The sequence below is a fragment of the Rhipicephalus sanguineus genome, chromosome 8 (assembly GCF_013339695.2).
Source record: "Rhipicephalus sanguineus isolate Rsan-2018 chromosome 8, BIME_Rsan_1.4, whole genome shotgun sequence".
NCBI lineage: Eukaryota > Metazoa > Arthropoda > Arachnida > Ixodida > Ixodidae > Rhipicephalus > Rhipicephalus sanguineus.
In genome coordinates, this window is record NC_051183.1 from 55,294,276 (window position 1) to 55,320,094 (window position 25,819).

General features: G+C 47.5%; 1 protein-coding gene and 3 non-coding genes across 4 annotated transcripts in view; 1 reads left to right on the plus strand and 3 right to left on the minus strand.

Annotated features, from left to right (window-relative positions):
• Positions 1 to 2,649: 2,649 nt before the first annotated feature.
• Trnar-ccu (transfer RNA arginine (anticodon CCU)) lies at positions 2,650 to 2,722 on the minus strand. Its single transcript has one exon. It is a non-coding gene; the product is annotated as a tRNA-Arg (tRNA).
• Positions 2,723 to 14,856: 12,134 nt separating this feature from the next.
• Positions 14,857 to 14,929, plus strand: Trnar-ccu (transfer RNA arginine (anticodon CCU)). The gene has a single exon. It is a non-coding gene; the product is annotated as a tRNA-Arg (tRNA).
• A 2,061-nt stretch (positions 14,930 to 16,990) lies between these two features.
• Trnar-ccu (transfer RNA arginine (anticodon CCU)) lies at positions 16,991 to 17,063 on the minus strand. Its single transcript has one exon. It is a non-coding gene; the product is annotated as a tRNA-Arg (tRNA).
• A 3,079-nt stretch (positions 17,064 to 20,142) lies between these two features.
• Positions 20,143 to 25,819, minus strand: part of LOC119401932 (chromatin-remodeling ATPase INO80-like) — a 255,790-nt gene continuing 250,113 nt past the window's right edge. Inside the window, 1 exon segment of the mRNA XM_049418455.1 lies at positions 20,143 to 22,880. Within this exon segment, the coding sequence (XP_049274412.1) occupies positions 22,666 to 22,880 (215 nt within the window). The 3' untranslated portion in view covers positions 20,143 to 22,665.

The window sequence follows — 25,819 nt, forward strand, 5'->3', positions numbered from 1 at the left end:
CCCTTCCGGTCTTACTGCGCATATCGTTCTGCGCAGGCGTGAGGACCGTGGTCAACCAACGACGTTTGCCTTTAGACCGTTTCCCAGTGTCGTACAACGGTTGAACGATAGTGTAGGAAGTGGACGACGGTGATGAAGGGCGGTTATTCCATCGTTTCTTCCTTTTTTTGCTAGTTCGCGACCACTATAGCCGGGTCATTCGGGCAGCTTGATTTAGGGTTTGTTCCAATACTCACCGTAGACGGCTAAATACACAGCTAAGCGGACAGCGGTCATCTTAAGTCTTATTCTAATTCTATGACAAAATAGCTTCGCGAAGACAGCATCGGAGACAAATACGATGTAGGCTACCTTGCTGTCCAAAGAAGATGGCGGCTCGACGGAATACTCGGATCTTGCCAGCGTGGTCGTCTGCCCTCAAGTCGAGCGACACCATATTTTTTTTTTTGACACTTAATGTAAGCCACGTCAAATTTTTTATAGATTTTTACTCGAAAGAAGTGAAGAAATAACGATTCGGCTTGTTTTTCTCAGCTTTCTCTTCTCGACGCGAGGTGGCGTCACGTCGCACGCAGATCACCCGGACGCGTGCCATTTCTCGAAGGACTGGGACTCGATGTTCCCTTCTAAGCTGTCAGCGTAGACCAGAGGTCTCAAATCCACCTAAGCTAGCGGACCGCAGTCGCGAAATTTAGTCCCGCAAGGACCTGGGACAGTCAAGAAGGTACAAGAAGGGAGGGAGGGAGGGAGGGGCGAGGGGGGGGTTGGTGCTTGTACAAGATAACGCTAATATATGCGATTCTGAAATATAGTTTTTGTTTGACGGATATGTTTCAACACGTGGTGACCTCACGAAAAAAAATGCTTGAGACCAGTCATGTCGTTGTAGCTGATGAACACTCTTACCAAAAAGATCTTTTTTTGTAAGTATGGGACGAAGACAGTCATATGCCTGCGGGCCGCTAGCGAAAGATCCGCGGGCCGCATGTTTGAGACCCCTGGCGTAGACGGTCTACGACGCTGTCCAGATTTGGACCACAGCCTTAGTAACCACTCTCGACCTAGTGGTTTCATATAGCAGCGTCCGTGTTTGTGATGATTCATGAAACACCGCAAAAACGGCCAAAAGAAAGGGAAAAGACGATTAGCGACTGTATATCGCAGTATAACGATACAGTTGGCTGAGATCGCCAAGGTGCATCAATCTCACTGGGGTTATGCTTTGCAAGAAGTCTGGTTCCCGATTATATAAACAAATGCATTACAAAGTGCGCAGAATGCTTTCTTTTTCAAGTGTTACTGAGAGTGCAACATGCTGCTGGTCTTTTTTGAAAGCCCAGAGGAAAAATAAATAAATAAATAAATAAATAAATAAATAAATAAATAAATAAATAAAATTGGCCGCGTATCTGCGTGCTTCGCTGCAAATGTCGTCTAAAGACGATAGAAGAGGCGCTACGTGAGATATGGACGCCATCTGGCAATACGTCGGGAAACATGAGTGCTGTGTTGCGGGCTGGTAGTCCCGGCGCAGCGGCAGGCGAAGACCGGCGGTGACCAACGCGACCGGTGGGGACGCCGGCCAGCCCGAACACGCTGTTTGGCACGATGCGCCGAAGGAGAAGAAACGTCCGCACTCAACGAGTACTCTCCACAAACTCTCTTACTTACACGTCGCCTGGGTAAAACAGGAATGCCAGAGTGGCGCCCTCTGTCATTCGTACAATGCAATACTGAACCGAAACCGAAACACAATATGAGCTTGTGCAGAGGGCACGGAGGAAGACAAGTTTCAGCGCAGTCGCATTTTCAGCGCACCTTAAGAAACTAGGGTTGTAACACTGTAGGGCGAGTAGGGCCAGAAGGACCGTCACGACGAAAACCTGCCTCCTCAGTCGTATTCGCCTGGAACGTTGGTGTGGCTTCGCGTTCCCTCCTCCGCTCCTGGCCTTTCCACAAAGCTACTGCCTAAGTACGAAGGCCCCTACCGCGTCCTACGTCAAGCATCCCCAGTTAACTATATGATTGAGCCTGTTCAATCATCTACGGACCGCCGTCGTCGCGGCCGCGAGACTGTTCACGTCGATCGACTGAAGCCGCATTATGACCCACCAGTTGTACCTGTTCCTTAGGTCGCCAGGATGGCTCCTTTTCCGCGGGGGAGTGATTTGTAAGATGGTAGGGCGCAGACAAGAACGCCTGCGAAAGAAGAAGACGAAGACGGTTGTTGCTGGCGCTCGCGCTTGCTCGGCTTGGACCGCTGATCGCTTCAGCTGTGTCAATCTTTTAATAAACGCGTTACTGTCTCAACGTTAAACGCATACCATCAAGGTCTTTAAAATTGCGTATCTATGTATTTTTCTATTAAAGGAACACACCATCTAATACTTACGTAATGATGTTACGCCTCAAATATGCGTAATATTTACTTTTTGATCGACAACGTTCACAAGTATGAACAGCCGTACCAGTTCAAGATGGGTGGGCGGTAAGCAAGTGGTTCAACTTTGGCCGGTTGGCTGAATCGGGTGACGTGCCGACAAACAGAAATACAGAAAGACAGACCAAAATTTCTGCGTTTAAGTTCCCCAAGAAAGACTATCGTCTTTAATAAATAAATAAATAAGGCGGGCGTAAAAAAGTCGGCTGTACCCTCGGCGGGACTCGAACCCGCAATCCCCGGTTTAGGAGACCGATGCCTTATCCATTAGGCCACGAGGGCTCCACGTCACGGGCGCTTTAATTACACGCAGCGATCACTCACGATAATGAGGAAATGCTTGAAAAGACGCGCGCCTTCGATTACACAATGGTGCTCGCTGCTCTTATAAGACAGGTGGTTCGAATTGCACTCCGGCATTGCCTTCTTAATTGTTATCGATAATAATGACTCGTGAAGAATCGTGTCGGAGACGTGTGTCATACTTTACAAGAGTAAAATTATCCCCCCCCCCGCCCCCACTCCTCGCGCGCTTAGAAAGAAAGAAAGGAAACTGAAGCAAGAACATTAATATTACCCCTACATCAGCTTTCATAGTAGCGGCTAGATTTCGGGGGCACATGATGATGCGAGAATTCAGTATACCATCTTTAAGAAATTCCCCGGACTTTAATAATCTATTGACACCCTGGAAAAGTTCAACATGTCATAACAGATATCTGGAAGTTATAATTACGAAGTTGCGTTGTCGTATTCCAGCATTAAAATTTTATTTATATAGAGCCGGTTTGGCACCGCTTTGTTCTTATTGTAGGGAAGAGGAAACAATAGAACACTTTCTGATCTTTTGTCAGGAAGTTTTCTACATTACGAAAGACATCTCTAGAAACGCCGTTACGCATAATGGGATTAGAGTTGACAACCTCAAATTTACTATCTCTAGGTGCACTGACCCCCTTGGGCACAGCAGCGGGAAAGTATGCGAGGCCATGCAAGATTTCATTGAACAATCAAAGAGACTTACACAATAACCACAGTTCCAAAGCTCTATAGTTAACCAAAAGCGAAATACAGCAAGATTATTTCCTATATTAATTTATTTCTTAGTTGATGAGAATTAATTACACTCACCTTTTTCCTTTTTTAAAAATTAATATTCTCGCAAAATTATCTTGTAAAAAATCTTCTTGTTATACAAAATAAGAAATCATTCTGATTTCTAGTTTTTAAATATTTTTTTCTAAGCTACCCGATTTTTGGCCAATCCCCCTGAGTGGGTGTGAGCCAGCTGTACAGGATCTACATCTACATCTGCATAATCGGGAAGTATACGCGCACAACACACATAGCGTAATAGCTGCAGGGTGTTGTCTAGGTCCCTGCTGTTGTGGGTACTTGGAAGTACGTACGCGTAACTACACAGGGACACAGGAAGACAGGAACGAGCGTCTTCTTGTGTCCCTGAGCAGTTTCGCGCTCGTATTTCGAGTATGATGATTCACCAACTCGCCCAATCAGCCATTCTCTCGTGGGGTCCCTGGTTCGATACGCTGCACTGCCAAATTCAGGGGGTCTTTCTAATCGCTAGTTCATTCCACTTGAGGAAAGATTGCGTCAAAAACGACTTTGCTTGTTTCGGTAGCCAACGAAATGCTTGGCACGTAAAATGTGAAGGAGTAGTAACGTGAAAGTATTCCCTTAACTTTAGTAATTCATCAGTTGCATTCGTGAGGTATTAAAGGAACACTAATTCGAAACAATGGAATCCGTTTAGACTGGTACATTGTACTCTGAGAACTCTAATGCCGTTAATTTCACCATCATGGTTTCGAGGGCAAAGTTCTTAAATTTCGCGCCGCTATCTCCGCGCGTGACGTTACGGATTTCAAAGTGTATATGTCGTATTTTCGGCAACATTAAGTCAACGAAATTCCCTGAAACTTGGGTGTGTTAAGTCTATGGTTCTCTCAAAGGTCAATGTACTTCAATTTTACCGATTAGAAACTACGTAGGCCCTGTAGACGCCGTGAAAACCTACAACGTCACAGCGTTTGGCGCGTGAATTACAATGTGGCATCGCCACCCGCATATTTTTTTTTTGCGCTTTTTCTCGCTTACCAAGCGATTCTGAAATTGTTAAAGAGTAATTTACTAATAATATACAACTAGTTTTTTCTCTTTAGTGTCCATTTAACTGCTAAGTGCAAGAATTAAAAGAAAAGAACGAAAGAAAGAAAGAAAGAAAGAAAGAAAGAAAGAAAATAAATAAAGAAATAAAATTTCCTTTTTCCGTCTTCAGTTAATGACTAAGTCCTTGACTGAAGTAAATTGTGATCGGTAAATGTCTTTATTTTTTCGTCACGTGTAAAAGTAGGCTACGCATGCATAAATGACGCTGTGTTGACGTTGTGATTAAATCGAAATTGATTGAGTGAGTGAGTGAGTGAGTGAGTGAGTGAGTGAGTGAGTGAGTGAGTGAGTGAGTGAGTGAGTGAGTGAGTGAGTGAGTGAGTGAGTGAGTGAGTGAGTGAGTGAAATACCCGGAGGAGCAGCCACAGCATTACAACAATGGTAACTATTTCGCACACGCTTGTGATGCAGAGTTTGTGGACCTGTTTCTTACCGGTGGCAATTCGGTTTCTCGTTCACCTTATTTCATAATTACTACAGTACGCGGGCCTATCTATCTATCTATCTATCTATCTATCTATCTATCTATCTATCTATCTATCTATCTATCTATCTATCTATCTATCTATCTATCTATCTATCTATCTATCTATCTATCTATCTATCTATCTATCTAGTCTATCTATCTATCTATCTATCTACCTATCTATAACATCTCCGGGAATTTCACTACATTGTCATCTATATATCTATCTATCGAGCATCTCCGGGAATTTCATTAAAGATTGTTATCTATCTATCCATCTATTTATCTATCTAGCCGCCAACGTCTGGACGCTCTCAGTTTCGTTTCCTTAACTTCGTATATCCCAAAATTGACAGAACACACGAGTGTGCGACGCAGGGGTGTATACTATATAGCCAGAAATTCTTTTCGGGGGTAGGGGGGGGGGTTCAGCCATACTTCATGTATGTTCGTGCGTGCGTTTGCATGTGTGCGTGTATATATACGCAAACAAAATTGAAAATTTTCAAAGGATTTGAACCCCCCCCCCCTTCCCCCGGCTACGCTCCTGGTTTGACGAACACGATTCACAGATTATGACGTGTTTAACGTCCCTTGCCCATCTCGTACGTCATGGAACCTTTTCCACCGGTCACGTGTGGCACATACCCGAACACCGTGGCCCGTGTTACGTGGGTATGTGCCACGGGTGATTGACAGCCTATATCAACCCCGGGGACAGCGAGAATAGGCTGGAAATGTTAACGCGATCACGCAAAGGAGCCTGGGTTGCCCTTGTCGCACAAAATGTGGTGCCGGTATCGGCGGCGTTGTCGATGAGACGGAGAATTCAGATGGAAGCGAATAGCAAAAATCACGGCTCAAGCGGGAGTCGCGAACGCAGACATTCCGCATGGCAGTCAAGTATTTTACCCAAGAACCACGCCATTGCTTGAAAATGCTTCGGCAAAAAACCGTATGCTAGCTTCGTGACGGGCCAACGCCAATTGTGCTTGCAGTTCTGGTTATTCGCTTTTACAACACTGTAAAAGACATTGCACACGTGTACCTACGACTCTGCGAGCTGTGGTCAAGCGTCACCCCTGACAACAGTCACTCAAGATGTGCATCTCATGCCACCGTAGCCTGTACTTCGTTGCGATAAAACTGACGTCTCTGCCTAACGAGAGCGCCGACGTTACCTCGGACAATGAGCTACTCTCTGCACGCCAGTGTAGTCGGCGTAGTGCCTGGTAAGCACACGATATATGCACAACTACTCGATTTACACACGGCCATCCACCTCGTAATGCTTGCATCAAAGGGAAGAAATCCGGCCTAGACTGCTACTCGCTGACTGCTTCGCATGAAATAGATTCCCACAATGCGTGGGATCCGCCGTATTGTTTACTGGGTCATTCCATGCCAAACGTCCCAGACATTGCGCTCGACCCTCTCCAATCGTATTGTAAAAAATTGTGGACGTTCATATCAGTGCACTATTTGCCCTCGGAAAGTATTTTTTGGAAAAAAAATCTTTCTTGTCTGTTACAGTGATTTGAATTTTGCCGTAGTGGGTGAAACATAGGTTGCGGAAAAACACTCTAAAAAATACAATACTTTACGGAACGCCTTAAATATCTGCTGTGTACTGGAAAAGGAATGGCACTATCTTATTATCGTCCATGGACGACCACTACTTTGCCTCACGATGTGCTTTGTGGTGAAGCAATGCTGCAATTCTGCGCCCATTTTGATTATTTTTTAAAAATTCTACGAACATTACAGACAAAATAGAACTATATGACATGGCTGGATAGTTGGCAGTAAGAGTGTCAAAAAAGTATTGAAGTCGATGACCGAGTAGTTTCGAAGTGGAAGGGGCGCAAACATTGAAAAATGTGTGAAATGCCCCACGTTCAGACACATGTAGAGTGGTGATGCAGTCCAAGTAAAAATGCACGCTTGGTCTCGTTGGGAAGAGTAAACAAAGGAGATTTATTTGTGAAAGTTTAATCGCAGTGTTTTTTTGTTTTAGGCGAGAAACAAAAATTTATGTTGAGCGTTCGCGGCGTGCCTTGGCGCGGGCCCGTAAGTCCGCTTCACTGGGCCGCACTGTTCCTTGGGGCAACGGAAGTATGCAGCGCCCACGCGGGTGGCAAGATCGTGTGCTGCTGTGAGTTTTCACGTTGCTGAAAACTTGCAAACAGTGTATATGGCTGGAAGAATGTTTCGGAAGGGCACTAAAGGCGCGGTTAGTAGTCGGAGCAGAGCACGATTTCATTGCCACGTCACTGCATGCACACGTACGACAGGCGCAGAGCTTGGGTTGTGTTTTCGATCTCTGCGGAGGTTGCAGTTCTTACTTCCGTTGCCGACGTATGGTCTTCGCCACTTGAAATGCCTGTGTTGCTGAGTAGGTGGTGAGCCCGGCATTAAGAGTGGTCAGTGATGATGGCACGAAATGGTGAAACGTGCGCGTACCTTTGAGAGAGATTGCACTCAAACCTTGCTGAGAGCTCAACTTTCTTCCACGCTGCATGCGATGCCTTCATCTTAGTAATCGCCTTGCGATTATTAAGCGAAGGCGATAGACAAGGCGGCTTCGTCCTTTTGTATATTTATCGCTTTCGGTTTCCTTTGTACAGGCTCTCCGTCTAAAATATGACACAATAGCACGGTTCACGGTTCGCAATGTTTATCTTACGCACTGCCAAGCAGGGGCGTAGCCAGAAATTTTTTTCGGGGGGGGGGGGGGTTCAACCATACTTTACGTATGTTCGTGCGTGCGTTTGTATGTGTGCGTGTATATATACGCAAGCAAAACTGAAAAATTTCGGGGGGGGGGTTTGAACCCCCCCCAACCCCCCCCCCCCCTGGCTACGCCCCTGCTGCCAAGGGATATATTTATCGCTTTCGGTTTCCTTTGTACAGGCTCTCCGTCTAAAATATGACACAATAGCACGGTTCACGGTTCGCAATGTTTATCTTACGCGCTGCCAAGGGATGCGGCCGAAAGACGAACCTTCGAGTGCCGCGTGCTCGCTCGGCGACGCGATCACCGGAGCAAAGTTCACATCTGCCGAAGATCCGAGCGTAAGAATACGTAGCACCATTCGGCTCCGAGGTATGGTACCCTATCCGAGGCACGAATGGCGCGAGTCACGTTCAAGCGAGCTGGCAAAAAAAAAAAAAAAAAAACGAGTTATAAGTGTATTCTCGGTACCTGTTAGCCACTTTTATTATATAATAATATACCTTAAACGAACCCTCCCTCGTTTTCCCTGACACTTCGTCGGCGGCACTGCGGAAAGCCGAAGAATGCGTGTGGAAACGTGAAAAATCACAGCAGCACACGATCGTGCCACCCGCGTGGGCGCTGCATACTTCCGTTGCCCCAAGGAACAGTTGCGGCGCAGTGAAGCGGACTTACGGGCCCGCGCCCAGGCACGCCGCGAACGCTCAATATAAATTTTTGTTTCTCGCCTAAAACAACAAAAAAAAAACACTGCGATTAAACTTTCACAAATAAATCTCCTTTGTTTACTCTTCCCAACGAGACCAAGCGTGCATTTTTACTTGGACTGCATCACCACTCTACATGTGTCTGAACGTGCGGCATTTAACACATTTTTCAATGTTCGCGCCCCTTCCACTTCGAAACTACTCGGTCATCGACTTCAATACTATTTGACATGCTTACTGCCAACTATCCAGCCATTTCATATAGTTCTATTTTGTCTGTAATGTTCGTAGAATTTTTACAAATAATCAAAATGGGTGCAAAATTGCAGCATTGCTTCACCACAAAGCACATCGTGAGACAAAGTAGTGGTCGTCAATGGACCATAATAAGATAGTGCCATTCCTTTTCCAGTACACAGCAGATATTTAAGGCGTTCCGTAAAGTATTGCATTTTTTAGAGTATTTTTTCGCAACCTATGTTTCACCCACTACGGCAAAATTCAAATCACTGTAACAGACAAGAAAAATTTTTTTTCCCAAAACATACTTTCCGAGGGCAAATAGTGCACTGATATGAACGTCCACAATTTTTTACAATACGATTGGAGAGGGTCGAGCGCAATGTCTGGGACGTTTGGCGTGGAATGCTTCGAAGTGGTCTCCCCATTCGAGGACACTAAAAGGCTTTCCCCGCGTCCACGGCTCTTGATCGCTACCAGACTGCGCTGCTCTTCGAGAGTGCAGCTCGCTTGTGATCTCTCCAGAAGCTCGGCTGTGCGACATGAATTTGGTGTGCCGAAAGGTGAGTCTGGACACACACACTCTCTCGAAAGCCAAAAGCCACACAAAAGAGAGTGAAAGCATCACTGTCCGTATTTTGGTGATAATCAAAGAAATTAGGTGAGTAGTGAGTTAATGATAATGAACGTTCAATCAGTGAAAGTTATGTATGTTATAATCAAAACAAATTATTGGACTTGTGAATTAATGTTTGCTATTTACATTATTGTGATAGTAAATTACTGAATGTTGGCCGTCGATATAAAGTGCCCGTTGAAATAGCCACACTGCATGGCTCTCGCCTTCGAATCGTCTTAGGCAAATACATTGGGGACCCTGTGAGTTGTTTAAGTATTACGCCATCTGCTCACAAAAAAATTTGCTATCAGTGTTCGTGTCGCGTATGGTTGCAGGAATTTCGCACAAAGAATTCTTCATAGAACTATATATTCGGTGAATTCACCACTGCAGGCTCGTGCCATCAGAGAAAGAAGAAGATCCTCGCAATCCAGCAAGGCTCGACCGTCGCATCGGCCTCACAACTTGACCAACCTCTTTGTCCCAGGCCATTCCTCCGAACAAAGCGAAGCACCCATGGACAAGGAGGCCACGACAAAGCGAAAACTGGCCAAGCCTCCTCAAGAAGGGCCTTCCGGGAAAGAAAGGGCGCAAATGCCCACGCCAGGTGCGCTTACAAGCTCCCGACACTACCGCGGAGGCCGACCAGGCGTCGTAGCCGTCTCCACAAAAAGAGAACCCAGTGCACGGCAGAAGCGGCGAGAACTATCACAATCGTCGAAGCACGCACAGCAAAGTCTCGAACCACTGGCCGAAGCCACCGTGCGCGCCAGCGTAACACTCGACAACGACGGCAACACTTCGACACCCTTGTCACCCTTGTCACTCTACAAGTACAGTCGGTGCTCGGCGGGGCAAGCCGATACCCCTCCTGCCCCGCCTTTTCCCAGTGCGCCACACAGTGGCGTACATGGGCCGTTGAAGAGCCCGGAGCCCGGTTCCGACAGGGTCACCGCTGTCACAGCAGCCGTCGGAGCCCAGTCGCCCCAGTGGTTCACGCCACCGGACACCAGATCGCTGAGCCCGGAGCTAACCGGTAGCCCTCCAAAAATCCGAGTCCTGGTCTCTCCAACCGCCGGGTCGTCGAAGGCACAGCCCTACGACGGCTTTCCGGGGGTGAGGACGTACATAGGTGCTCCGGAAGTTATCGTCTTCACGCCTAGAGGTTCGCCCTCTGGCGCTGCGACACCGTTGCCATCACCGGACGCTGGACTCGACCGAGGTCGTCAGAAGACTGCTGCCGAATTGCCGAGTCCGGTGGAAGGCGCAGGGATCGACGAAGCCGCTTTGATCAACGGACGGAGATGCCCGACATTACTTCAAGCGTGGGCGATCTGCGTGGTAGCCGCTGCGACCCTGAACCTTCCGGTGGGGCTATTCATCCTTACCTACTTTTCCACTGACCACGGTTTCAGACCCACAACGCTTCCGACAACCGGTAGGTCGACAGTGTCGTTTTCCGAATTTACATCGTCTTCCGTCATCACACAGGACCCCTTCCCGGGAGTCCCGGCAAGCTGCATTAGACCAATACCCATGAACAATCCCAACGTTTCGCTACCCTCCACCAGCTACACGCCCACGAGATTTCGACGCACTCAGCACCAGATTTTTTGCGTCTTCAACGTCTCTCGCCTGGGACGCGCGAGCTCCATGACGCCCATGGACATGCCACTCGACTACTGCTCCTCCATTGTGTACTGGTCGCTCGGAGTCGTCGCCTCAGGTGCCGTGGAGAGCCGCGTCGATAAATTCGACAACACGAATGTCGGTCTATACAAGTGGAGGGACATGCTAGACCTTCTTGGTTTTCACGACACCAAGATCATGTTGGCCGTCGGCGGATACCCTCAGGAGAGCGTGTTCTTCTCAAGGCTGGGTCGAGACTCTGGTGCTATGGCGCGCTTCGTCGCGAGCCTCATGAAGATGGTCTTGAAGAGCTCCGCGAACGGCATTCTCATCGACTGGGTCGAGCCAGAGCCCGGATGTGGACGGCCCGAGGACTGGACCACACTGCTTCGCTTGGTTGACAGCATTCGGCGCGCGTATCGCCTTTCCGGCACTGTCGTGGGCTCCGGTGACATCGCGGTTGCGATTCCGCAAAACGACCGGGTGGCAAAGCAAGTGATGGGTAGTGGTGGCCCACCGCGTAGAATGGGTTTTCTTACAGACGCACCTCCGGGGGCCTAGCCAAATGTATCATAACGACAGCTGCCGCAGCTTGGCACATTCGCGCTACATTATGGTCAAGCTGTCACTCGATAGCGGCATCCATGCCGACAAGATCTGCGCCGGCTTTAGTATGGCCCCGTTTCTGGCGCTTGGGTGGACCGTCCGACTACAGATCTACCTCAGATGGCTTTCCGGCTTCATCCCAGCAGTTACGGGCCGACCATCGACGACGTCTATGGTGAGCGTTTGCGCAAGCGTCACGGATCCACCTTGTCCGGGCAAGACGCGACGGCAGCTGTCTCATTTTCCGCAAGCGTGACGAGCCAGGCAACGTCTCTTCTCCTGCACCATTTTACATCTTCCAAGAGCGAGACTCGATGTACTCCTTGCTCTCCAAAAACGGCTCCACTACGAAACTTTGCGCCGTCGTGTACGACCTGGATGCCGACAACTTTCGGACAGCGTGCCCTGCACTTCACGCGGGCACCTTCGCCGGTCTAAGACAGCTCGCCAACGTCACGGAGGACCCACGACGTGCCAGCGACCTCGAGCGGCAGCCAATGTGTCCGCAGACGACATCCTCGTAGGAATTATTCGGGCGCCTTACAGGACAATGTCTGCGGCAACGATTCTGCGCAGTGGTCATCTGTGGTCGTCGAGACATACCTTCTCCTCAGTGCTGCCTATTTACGTCATTAGTTTACAACCACGCTGCGAGCGAAATTAATGCACCTTACGCAAGCGTGACCAGCCGGCCATCGCAAGCGTGACCACCTTGCGCAAGCGTGACCAGTGATTGACGTTTAAACCTTTTCATCCTTGCTTTGTTAGATGAAAACATGTTGCACGGCTTGAATGATCACTCTAAGCTAAAGTGTCTGCTCCGCAAAGAGCGCCTCGCTCGTATGTTCGGTATATCTGGCGTTTTATATTATTAAATGCCAAAGCATTTCTTTGCGAACCAGTGATCACTTTGACCATTTCTATCTATCTATCTATCTATCTATCTATCTATCTATCTATCTATCTATCTATCTATCTATCTATCTATCTATCTATCTATCTATCTATCTATCTATCTATCTATCTATCTGTCTGTCTGTCTATCTATCTATCTGTCTGTCTGTCTATCTGTCTGTCTGTCTGTCTGTCTGTCTGCCTGCCTGCCTGTCTATCTATCTTATAGATCTACTATCTATCTATCTATCTACTATCTATCTATCTATCTATCTATCTATCTATCTATCTATCTCTCTATCTATCTATCTATCTATCATCCCTATCATATCTATCCTGTCTATCTATCCTATCTATCTATCTATCTATCTATCTATCTATCTATCTATCTATCTATCTTCTATCTATCTATCTATCTATCTGTCTGTCTGTCTGTCTGTCCTGTCTGTCTCGCCTGCCTGCCTGCCTGCCTGCCTGCCTGACGTCTATCTATCTATCTATCTCTATCTATCTATCTATCTATCTATCTATCTATCTATCTATCTATCTATCTATCTATCTATCTATCTATCTATCTAACTAACTTCCGGAGGGCGCACGACTTTAGCCATCGCCGAACATTCTTATCATAGACACCTTCATTTTTTTCATTTTTAGTGGACCGTAGGCGCGTAGTGGCGCTTGCCCAATCACAAAGAAAACAACCATGGGGACTCTTTGATAGGTAGTATTGCGAAAAGGTAAAAAAAAGTAAAAGAGAAAGGGAGAAGGCGCGTGTTGCAATTAGTTACATAAATATGCAGGGTGGAAGAAAGAAGGCGAAATGGTTAGAGATTGAGGAGCAGTTATACAAAGAACAGATAGGCGTTTATGTGGTTACAGAAACACACCTTAGAGACTTGGAAGAGCCATCACATGGTTGAGAGTTATGTTTGGGAAGGGTGCAACAGGATCATGTCAGAAAAGAAAGGTGGGGGTGTAGGAATGCTAATTCACCGCGAAGCAAAATGGGATAGAGTGAAACAGACGTGTTCAGAGAACCTCTGGGTTTTGGGCACAGTAGGCGGAAAGAAAACGTGGCTACGGGTAACTTACTTGTGGACGGGGAATAACTGCAGAGAAAAGAATCGGGAGATAGTGGATTGCATACGGGAGACTTCATTCGCAACCTCAACGGCTCGGGGTCACGTGACCTGAGTAGAAACGTCACGTGTGACGTAATTGGCAGAGCGTTACGTCGCTGTCGCCCCGGGCCCTGGGAGTGGTGGTGCCGACAAAATACCGAGAACCGCGGAGCGGCGCGGCGTAGGTTATTGGCCCTCCAAGCGACACGGTGCCGAGCACTGACACTGGCTACATAACGATACATTGTACAACGCCAGGCAGAACCTTTCCTATGCCATACTACTTCTTGCGCAAAAATCTCCCTGGCGAAGGACGAAAATGACACGGACAGGCGCAACATTCAACTATTCGTTGCCACGAGCGCGGGTGTAAACCGTTGTTTGAGCGGTGCACTGCTGTGTTCCGTGACGCGGATCAGCGCACGCGTGAGATTGCGGACGCAGCCCAAATGCAACGCGAAGGTAGCAGTTGCGTAAGCATGACCTCGATTTCGTTGACCACGAAGGAGATGGCCTTCCTGGAGGGGCCACTAGATCTAGGTGATTAATTAGGTGTCACTCTATCATTGGTCATCTGGTTTTCTTATATATATATATATATATATATATATATATATATATATATATGTAGTAGTGGGAAAAGAATCACGCGGACCCCGATAGAATAAGGAATGAAGAAAGAAACTACGACTTTCGTTAGTTCGGCACTGTATATTTTCACTAACGTTTCGTCTGGTGGACCAGACTTTGTCATATACAGTGCCGAACCAACGAAAGTCGTAGTAGTTTCTTTCTTCATTCCTTACACACACACACACACACATACATACATATATATATATATATATATATATATATATATATATATATATATATATATATATGTGTGTGTGTGTGTGTGTGTGTGTGTGTGTGTGTGTGTGTGTGTGTGTGTGTGTGTGTGTGTGTGTGTGTGTGTCGCCTTGATAATAAATTCAGTGGAAAGTTGCGCCTGTCCGTGTCGTTTTCGTCCTTCGTCTAGGAAATTTTTGCGCAAGAAGTAGCAGAGCATGAAGTACCAACTAGCTCAAACCCACGCCATATTAAGAAGTTTTCCTTTTCATTCAAATTGTACGGCGGCGCTATGACGTTATACTCTCCCTGGTCACACAACCACTTGCATTTGTATTCAACGGGTGAGTTATTTAAACAGCGTAGCGCGTCAGCCCTCGTGGCCTAATGGATAAGGCATCGGTCTCCTAAACCGGGGATTGCGGGTTCGAATCTCGCCGAGGGTACGTGGATTAAACGTCTTCTTTTTTTTTGCCCGTCTGCGCATTTTGGTTTGTTTTATTTTGCGTTCGAGCCTGCCTCGTTGCAGCATCGCCAACCGTGCCATTCTTTTCGAGCTAGACGTTAAAGGCCAACTCCGGCAATTTTTTGGCCATGTCAAAGTAATGGTGCTTTTATGTTCCTGAGACGCTCCTGTTACGGGCCCGATAGCAGAAATACTCGGCAAATTGGAGAACAATTTTAAATAAGCAAAAAAGCTCAACACCGAAACCGAAACCCAACCGAGTGTACTGTCTACGTATGACGTAGACGTTGTTACGAACGAACCGGAAGTCGTGCAAGGCATGCCGGTCACGCCGGCGCGGAGTATGAAAACTGTGACAGCCGGGACGACCAGTGAAGCGCCGGCCAAACCAACGCTGTCTGTCGCCTTGTGCACAGCAGACACTCGCTGTAGCGGCCTAAGCGCTGAAGTTAGCGGTGCCCTCGGCTGCGTCACTTCCGCCGCCTTGCCAATACTGACGTCACAGACGCAATGTTGCCAATAATTGTGGGAAGCCAGGAGGGCGTTTGCAGACAATCTTTAAAATTCATTTGCAAACAATCTGCGCATGTCTCAAGCCTGTAATTTGGCATAAATGACGGAAACGTGCAAAGGAACGTACCCAGCGAATTTCACTGAGATCCATCGACCTCGAAAAATCGCCGGAGTTGGCCTTTAAGACGTTAAAACAGCGTTGTCTTGCAGTGCCTTACAGAGAGATGTAGAGTGCGCTTCCTTTTTATGCTATACGCATACACACTCACCATGTAACTGATTGCTACTCGTCATTATCTTCGCATTTATGTATATATACTGCAGACGGAAGGCTCATCCAATATTCGCCAATGCATAACCTTTTCTGCGCGACCTGACTCCACTTTATGCATAAAAAGTTGTTTTTAAATTTCATCACACCAAAGTTCATGCTGCCCTCCGCTTCGCTCAAGTCTGCCGCGGTGACGCAGGTGTTACGGTGCGCGATGTCAGTGCACGTTAAAGAACACCAGACGGTCGATATTTCCGGAGCCCTCCACTACCACGTGCCTCATAATCATATCGTGGTTTTGGCGCGTAAAACCCGTTACTATTATTGTCGGCTTCACTCCACATTCATTGGAATTCATGAAGTGACCACTGGTTACCTGAGCTACGCATCACATGACTCGCCGTTCCATGGCTTTCTCTTATTCAGGACTGAAAGTTGGGCTAGTTGGTGATACACAATGGGCAAAAACAGCGCGCAGACGGACGGGACGAAGAAAAGGTAACACAGAACAAGCGCTGACTCTCAACTTCTTTTCATGTCAACTTTATTGGCTATCCCTGTTTGCTCTCTGATTCAGCCTGTCTCGTAATGTTAGGCCGATCATTTCTCGTGCCACCCCACGCTGCGTGGTCCTTAACTTCACGAGTTTCCTTGTTATCCTCCAAATTGCTACGCCATGCTCTAGTACCGGCCTATTGTTTACATATATAGCCTTAGGTACTCGGTACAATCATTTCTGAGTTGATATATTGTAGGCGCACTGTACATGGCCTGCTGACCAAAGTTCTTTCCCCTTTCATGTCAGTTAGACAAATCGGCGAGGTTGCACGTTACTGTCTTCCTGTCTCGCAACATTACTTGTGGCATTGCTTCGTTAGCCTCCAAAATAATGCCCCGCATGTCCGCGCCTGTAAAATGCGACGATGTCCTACTTGAAACATTACCTTTCAGTATTTAAATGAAAAGAAACGACGGACAGCTTCAGAAGTGTGCCACGCGATGCTGTCAGTGACGTCATCTGTGCCCTGTCGCGTAACTGCGTGGCCCACCGCCAGGGGTACCCGGAACTGTCAAACAAAAGGTGACGTGATCACAATGTCTATGTTGTTTTCAGCACAGTTCCCATCCCGACGCGTGTTCAACAAGTTCAGCCCAATAAAGTTTTTTTTTTTTTGCATGCCGACCTTTTACCGTACAAGTATACTATCTCATATAAAGTTCAGAGAAAAAAAATAAAGGCGAACCTATGCCATCCTCTACCCTCGGCGGGAGTCGAACCCGCAATCCCCGGTTTAGGAGACCGATGCCTTATCCATTAGGCCACGAGGGCACACGCTTTGCGAACATTCTTCCCTTCCTTAAGTTATACACTACAGTTTTAGAACCGCTAACTATAGTTTTAGCTTTTATGTTCGTTATAGTCATTGCTACTGCGGCCTCCTTTGTCTCATCGAGGTTATTTGTTTACACTGCAGCAGCTCGTTAGGTGCTGTCCCTCGCTGGCCATCCCTGCTACAGAGTATCTTCCTTTGTCGTTGAATTCTGCTGAATCTTTGTACTTTCGTTTAAGGCGAAATCCTTAGATGCCTTATCAAAGGACCGGAAGGTCGAGGGTTGGATCCCTGCCGCGGCGGTCGTATTTTCGATGGACGCGAAGTGCTAGAGGCAAGTGTACTGTGCGATGTCAGTGCACGTCGTCGGCGTCAGCACGAGCGTCGAGTGATGTAATAAATCACCATTTGATGACGTCACACGTCAAAATTTGTGACGTCATCGCATGAAATCGTCGCTTGGTCGAAGGTGGGCCGATCCGGTGTCAGTGCGAAACCACACTGGCTGCGGAAATTTTTGGGAGGTGGGAAGCAGCACGTTCGTATCAATAATTATTAGGCCTAAGGGCAGACTTTCGAAAATAAAAAAAATACAATCCACTGAGAAAAAAGATGGCTTTAACCTTCCATCTGTCTTAACCAAATGCATAAGGTGCCATGTGACTTCTTTCACAGTATTTGCCTATTCCTTTGGCTCTCGCCCCTCTTGTGTTCTGGGTTTAAGTTTTAGGGTTTGAGGTGGGACTAATGTGTCTTTGTGAACTATGCTTGGGACCGTCGCTTAATCTTCTCCTTGTTCGTGCCTAATGTCCAGTCTCTTCAGAATTAATGTATCTTCCCGTTCCACTCCCTGCTAGTCGTTCTATTCGTGCAGTGTGCCACGTTTATCCCCCTACCGTAGTGTGTATTACTGATGCTAGTAGTCTATCGTTGGGACATACTAGTTATCCGCGTGAGCCGGGACCCATGTCAGCTCAGTGGAGCATAGCGTTTCTTCCTCATCATCTGGAAAGAGAGTGGGGAAGGGTAAACGCAGCGTTGTGGGGGCCACAATGCCAAGTTGGATCTCCTGGCATCTCCCTCGGCCGCGGTGTCGGAGGAGGTTCTGACCTCCACCAGCCTGGGAGTTCAGCTCCAGGCCATACAGAGGGCAGAGGAGGTGGCCACCAATGTTGCCACTCCGGAATTGGAATGACTCCGGAATCATTCCACATTTTCGCGACCCCGGAATGGAATGGGGACAACGCTTGGAGGAATGCAATAGGAATGGAATTACGTCTTTTTCCGAAAATAAAGCACGTTTTCGTCTACGCGCTGTTTTTTCAAAAATTAGTAAGTCAGAGCCTCGAATATAATAAAGCAGTATTTTTAAAATGGCTTGGCTGATTACGAGCAGGGTACATTTATAAGCAACGCGCCTGTTACAATTCTGTCCTTATATAGACTGTGTTACTCTTAACTCGATAAAACTATCAAGCCGTCATAAAATCTGACGACAATAAAGTTGTGTTCTCTCTCTTTCGTTGGATGGTCGCACTGGTAGATGCATAGCCTGTTTGTATGCTTTTCTTATAAAGTTTTTATCTTGTTTTTCTCTGCGTATTTTTACGTGTGTACGGGGTTGTATATGCTACCCTGCTGATCACAAATGCTTGCGTTAGTATAAATATATTATTTCCTTTCATGCCTCTAGTGCCTGTTTGCTATTCTTCTTATCAGTCGAATTGCCTGTTTGGTATTTTCTAGAGAATAGAATAATTTTGACCACCTGGACTTCTTTAACGCGCCTCCAAATTTAGAGGGGTACCGACACCAATTTTCGAAGGCGAGTTTACTCTGACATGCAAACCTCATGTATGCAGAGACGGCTCGGAGCAAGCGTGAAGCTCAGCAAATGCTGATATTTTATTCTTACATTAAAGTCGATTTTCGCATGACTCACCTACTGACATCGACACTATCGTGACGTCAGGTTACAGTAGGAAGCGAAACTAGCTTTTAAGAGCATACCGTGATTACTTTTTCAGTGTGCACTCACGCTTACCTGTACGCTTTATTAGACTCTTGAGGCCTTGGCCTTTCATTTGAAGCAAAAAAAAAAAACCTGAAAAATTTCGTGTCAGTACCCCTTTAAGTGCACGGGTGTTCTGCAACACGGCTGCATGTTTACGGACATTGTCAGCAAAATAATATGTAAAAAAAAAGCCTGGCGCAACGTACGTTTAGGTAGGCGGCGCTGCAATCGGCAGCGCCGCTTTTGGTTAGTACAAATCCGAAAGCATGTGCAGATACAAAACTCAGGCTTGCTGTTCTGAAGGCTTTAAAGGGGTACTGACACAAAATTTCGCGGCCGAGATAGCCTGCTGGATCGATTCCCGTGTACGTGCGTGTACCATCTGCAAAATATCGGCAGCGAATAAAGCTTGGAAGGTATTTTATATGAATTTTGAAGTTCGCGAGCGCGATCCAGCGTCATAGGCCGCACCTAGTGCATTGACACCCTCGGAGGTGACCCGAGGTGACCCCCCTACTTCCCCTACGTAACCGTTGCAGCCGGTACAAGTTACGATGACGTCGTAGCCGCCATTTCTGTTTTGACGCGCTTCCCGACGGATCGCTCCTCGCCAGCGGGCCAAGCATGAAGTGATTCGCCACGTCGAAAATTCCTTCGATCCCCGCCGCAAGAAAATCGTCGCCATCACACGACGATGAGCCCGACGACGACAAACGGCGCGGAAATGCGTCACTGTTCTGTGTGCTCACGTGACCGAGCGTTTCACTCGCTAGGTGGTGATAGTTGCACCCGGCGGCTTGCCGTTTTTGGAGCTCTGTCAAACCGAAACTGAGTCTGTGTCGGTAATGAGGACCATGTAATTAATTATCTGTCGCGCGCTGCAGCAAACGATGTGCCGTGTTATGACTAACAGGCCCCCAGCAACACATTGCAGCAAAAAAACGCGGGGCGAAAATTTTTGTGTCAGGACTCCTTTAAGATTGCTTGAGCCTTGCACACCGGAGGTAAGCTGATACTCCAATTCTATAGTCCATCGCTTAATACCTCGCAAAGCATTAAGTACCGAGACTAACATCATGTTGCACCCCACCTCCGTTGAGCTCCTTGGTTCGAAACTGGGCTTCCTAGATTTCACAGTCCAAGCAGCAAACACAACCTGCATTCTTTAATGAAGATGGGCGTCCCAAAAATGTGGCGGCCATGACGTCACCGGTTCTTTACGAATGCTAGGTGTAGAGAAGAGAGCGTGGCCTTCGAGATCCGTTTCTATAACTCCCGGAAACAGCTGTCAGTAACACGTATACGTAGTAAATCGCGTAGAACGAAGTCTGTTTCGGAAGTAAATTTTATTATTTACAGTACGAGTGGTTTTTAATAGTGTCGCTACATATACACTGACTTTTTTTCTCTCTCGAAATTCAGAGCGAAATTCTCGGCTATTTCGACGTCACAGTTTAAGCCCCAATTCTTCGTAGCGACGTCACATAGTACAATTTAAGCCTTACTGCTACTTCCAAATCTTTATGTTAAACGCGGCTTTCAATTACTTCCGCACGTGCGGAGCCATCACATGGCGTCGCTTTCAGGCCTTTAACTGCTATATTTTTTTTAATGCCGATAATGAAGCAGATGCGAATGTTTACTCCCCTAAATTCTTTTTTTTTTTAGGCACACAGCTGATCACTTAGTTTTTAGAGCAAATCAACAGGCGCTGGTGCATTTTGTGCAAGCATGATATGCACGGAAGAAAAAAACAGAGGGGGGGGGGGGGGGGCTTCGCATGCACAAGTCTTGCACAACACAATGCAACTTCAGAAACGATATTATCACGTGGGCCTATTCACACACAACGCAGCTCTTTGAGAGACGAAATGTAAACGATGTACGTGCTATAATGCCACTTGATGATTGTTCAGTTCTGCAAGCGCCGTGATCACAGAAAAACAGCAAAAAAAAATGCATCCCTGTTTCACATTGAGAAAAGGGATCGATAAATGACGTCACAATATGACGACACTACACTCACTACATTACGTAAGCTCTGCGATGAAAAGTGTGGTCACTTAGTCCTTAGGGTCGGCCATGAACACGTCACAACTGGGGCATTGTTTCTTTTTGTTTTTACACTGACGATCTTCGGGGGAGGCGTTGGCACCACCAACTCTGAACAGGTTCCATGAGTGTTCCAACAATGAAAGATCCTGTGGAAACCACGTGCCGGGCGTTTTCGAAACGTTCGTTCTGTCGACTTCTATAGACACAGCGGCGTACGTGCGGTGACGAAACAGCGACGTCAGTTTCTTTACCAGAACACGCCATCACGTGACCCGTGCGTCTGCAACAGCGGATTGGTGCACGCCAGCTAGTGTAGGCTAAAAGACGTGACGTCAGTGGAGAGTCGCGCTAAAACGTTTAGGCCTAGCCGGGCGAACAGAAGAGCTTAGAGTTGATCAAGAGAGCAAACACAAGGAGGACAAGACACGAGGAGCTTATTCTTTTCAACGCAATGTAAGCAAGAAAAAAAAATTATGTACAGCTCTCTGGCAACAACAAAACTTTGCCGCTTCATCGGCGAGAGTTACAAAAGACAATACCACTTACAAAATGCTTTTTTTTTTTCTTTTTGCTGTTACAAGAGGTGAAGCAACAGCAGCGGTATTTGAAAGATCTTGCAAAGCTACCCTCAGGCTAAAATCACAACGAGCCTAGCTTAGCACCGCTGAGGAAGAGGTGTCAGAATGGACTAGGCTTCCAGTACTTATGGCACGAACTTAAAAAAAAAAATGATTAAAAAAAAGGGGTGCTCAAGCGTACTCTATACACGCACTTGTGCGACTTCAGCGCCGTTGTATATAACGAGAAAGCGCCCTGGCGTAGACGACCAGTCCAACCATGTTGCTTGATGGCGTCACAGAGGTCTTGCACTTCTCCACAGCGCTCTTGTCATCCACCAGTCAACACTGTTACTTGATGACGTCCCAGAGGTCCCGCATTTGCCGACAGCGCCTGCGCAGGTCCGCAAGTTTAACGATGCTGCCTGATGAAGTCCCAGAGGTCTCGCGCTACTCCACAGCGGCCTCGTCGTCGACCAGTCAACAACCTTACTTGAAGACGTCAAAAAGGTCCCGCACTTTCCAACAGCGCCCGCGCAGATCCACCAGTTCAACGATGTTGCTTGATGACGTCGCAAGTCCCCAAACTTGCAGTCCCGTGACTTCGCCACAGTACGCCGGGACAGAGAACCACGCGTAGACCAGTCGACGATGTTTCTTGACGACGACACAGAAGTCTCAAGACTTAAACGAGCCACAACTCGCTGCTGTCCGACTTCACAAGAGCACACCGAGCGATAACGCCCATCGTAGACCAACGGCCAATAATGTTACGTGATGACGTCTCACGCAGGTTCAGAGACCTAGGGCCAAGGCATGTCATCTCGGTGTTTCTTCTTTTTTTCAAAACACGGCCGCACGTGCGTCTGGGTAGCTTGTTAAACTTCACGGAACATAGGTCCGGTTGCGGCCGACGAATTAGCCGTGGATGCCGTCGTAAGGCTTTCAGTAGCATCTCGCGAAACTCTGTGAAGACTATAGCGGTCTTTGGGTGAGGTGCTGCTGCAGCGCCGACTGGGAGCCGGAAGCGGAGCCAGACGCCCCCGACGATGACGAGGACGAAGACGCCTGACCTAAGCAGGGACGCGGGGAGCCGTGCCTCGATGATGGCCCGGGCTGCTGGTGGAGGGCGCCACGGAACGGGCTGCCCGCAGCGCCGCCACGCGTAGCCGCCGAGGACGAAGTGCCGCCTGCGAACGGGGAAGAACGTTCGAGCACAGGTCAGGCGGGAGTGTGCGAAAAAAAAAAAAAAAAAATCAGGCATAGACAACTCTTAAAGGGGTCCTGCAACACTTTTTCAGCGTGGTCAGAAAACGCTGACGATCGGTAGTCGAGGCTCCCGAGAACACGCGAGCCAAACAATATAGCGCAGCACACACAGCCTGGAATTTACATTTAATTCTCAACGTCAGCTAGAAATCGCTCGCTCTTCTCTCGACAAATAATTCCACAATCAAGAATTACCGCGTCAGAGACACAAAGTCCACGGCCATTGGATGACTTGAGCATCGTGAGCTGAATAGTTACCGGGGCCGCCGCGAGATGCCGCGACGTGGCCGCGCGCTCGTTCGCGATCACACTAAAAGTAAGCCGCGCATTCGAAGGAAGAGACGAAAAGAAAGTGCTCACAATGTCATGACGGGCGCTGACGAACGGACGTAGCTTCTTGCCCCCATATCATCGCCCGCGTAGCAGCTGTAACAATTTTTCTTTCCCACTCTAATTTATTAGTCTCTACCTCGTACCTCTGGCGCCCTTATAGGGCGCCAGAGGTACGAGGTGCTTCGAGGTTTGTGGGACGGTGAAGTGGTTCCTCGACTTACAGCGGTGCTGATTATGTAAATTTTCACAGCTCACACACAACAGAGAAGCACATGCATGAGCAAAAAACACAAATCAAGTGCTTTCCTCGAGTCCTTGTCGGCTCTGTACAGGCTGAGAAACTCTGCACAATGAATTCCTATCAACTCGCCCAGTTTTCTATACTTTCACATCACACAGGTGTGCATGAAGTCAGATGTGCAATCAGCACTGGGCGCGAATCAAAGGACAGTGGGACGCCTCGCGTTGGGCACTCACGGGAAGACGACTAATGAGGCTGCAAAGGGCGACATAAGATGAGCAAGCTTTGAGTTGACGGAAGCTCAGAGCAAAATTAGATTCGAAGAAAGCCCAAGGAATATGAAGCACAGCAGATAAACAGACAGTGTACTTGTTTCATGACCATGATCATTTCATATTAGTACATAGAAAACCGGCAAAACAATCGTTCATCAGCCCAAGATGGCGGCGCTGCATGAATCGAAAATAGCGTTGACACACTGTGGAGAAAAAGAACTGGGCGACTCAACAACAAGTATACGGCCGGCAATATAAGCGATATGGCAACAAAGAGCGTTAATTGAGAACAGGGGCTGAAAAGATGCATTGGATAGAAGCGACGAAAAAAAAAAATACTCTGAGTAACTACCGAAAGCATGAAGACGAAATAAGGAGGAAGGCACTTTATGACAATTCAAATGGAAGTTCTTTACTGTTTGAAGCGAGGTCAAGTTGCCTAGAAGGCGTGGTTGTAGAGCGATTCAGTAAACTTAAGAGCAAAGTACTTGCCATGGGAAGGCTAAAAAAACGACGGAGCACGCTTTATTTCAACGTGAAGGTATTCATCCGGGTGTATGTTCGGGCACTAGTCTACATGAAGCTTTGCGGTTTAAGGACAACACTGTAAAGGCAGACACGTTCCGCGATACAGATGAGTAAAAGGCGACTGCAGGATAGGTGGCGAAGGAGTAAGGACAGAAACAAGATGGCACGGAAAACCACAGTATGTATACTCTTTCGTCAAAATGCAGCAAGTTAGGCAATTAATTCGCAGCGCTTTATTTTTTAAAAGGCAAAACATTTCTGGTAGGCAATTAAAAAGTGAACTTGATGACTCGTAGATCACGGCTCCGCTACAAAAAGGGGACGTTCATAGAATCCATCCATCCTGGGAATGAGCATTTTTTCTTTCTCTCGCTCTCTTTTTATTAAAGTCTATCACCCATTAAAACGCCGGCCCAACCATATCCCACACAGTACTATAGAGTTTGCGATAGATGCACTAGAGGGAACTCTGGCGCTAGTGTCTATGGGAGCTTCAACGCGTGGCGCTTCAGCCAGCATGGGAATGATGGGTAGTACACGGATTTGTCTAAACTTCGTTCTTTCGGCTCCGTTTGGCTCCGCGTCGCCTGCATCCGCTTTGTCGCAAAACGAAGTTCAGCAAGCAGTTCCACTTCACCTTAATCATTTTAGGCTCACCAATTCAAACCTGGTCACGAAGTTCACAACGGCACATTCTTTTATCCGAAACGAACGCCAAAAACACAGCAATAAAGAAAGCCACGAGTGCGTTCGAAGCCGCAAGCACGAAGATTAGGCAAATCCGTGTACTACCCATCATTCCCATGGCAGGCTGAACGATCGCAGCGCCAGGGTTCCCCCTAGGTAACTGTAGGAAACTATATGCTACAGTCCGAGTTCTTCCGCTTACATTACGGCCGGAAACGATCCAGGAAAAACACGACACGCGACAGCGTGTCAGAGACACCGAGCCGACAATGCTGCCAAGTGGAGACCAAGCCAAGGAGGTGTACAAGAAAGCCCGTGCTGACGCAAGTGGCTTTTAAAAAATAGCGCGCGCGCGCAACCACCGCGCGGCACGTTTTCTCCCACTGTGCCTGGTACCGAGCGTCGCGTAATGAATAAAATAAAATAAAATAAAATAAAATAAAATATCAGAAATCGCAAGAGTGGACACCATTCTAGAGAAAAGCTCGCTGCTGCCGGTATAGAGGTGCTGCATGCCCGCGCGCAGCATTTCGCCAGACTGTGTTATGTATGAGCCATTGTTTCGGGGACCAGTACTTAAAAAAGGGGCTCTCGTATAACCGTTGTGACGCGTGGCACGATTTTTGTTAAACGTGAGCTGGTGCACGTTTAATGGTGAGTTGGACAGAGTCAGCGCGTTACGTGGACGCGCGAAATGACTGAGCATAGCAAGCTATAAGGAAGCATTTAAGGTAAAGAAAAAAACGAAAGTGCAGATACAGTGCACGTTGTTGAAATTTAAGCGAAGCGAGACATT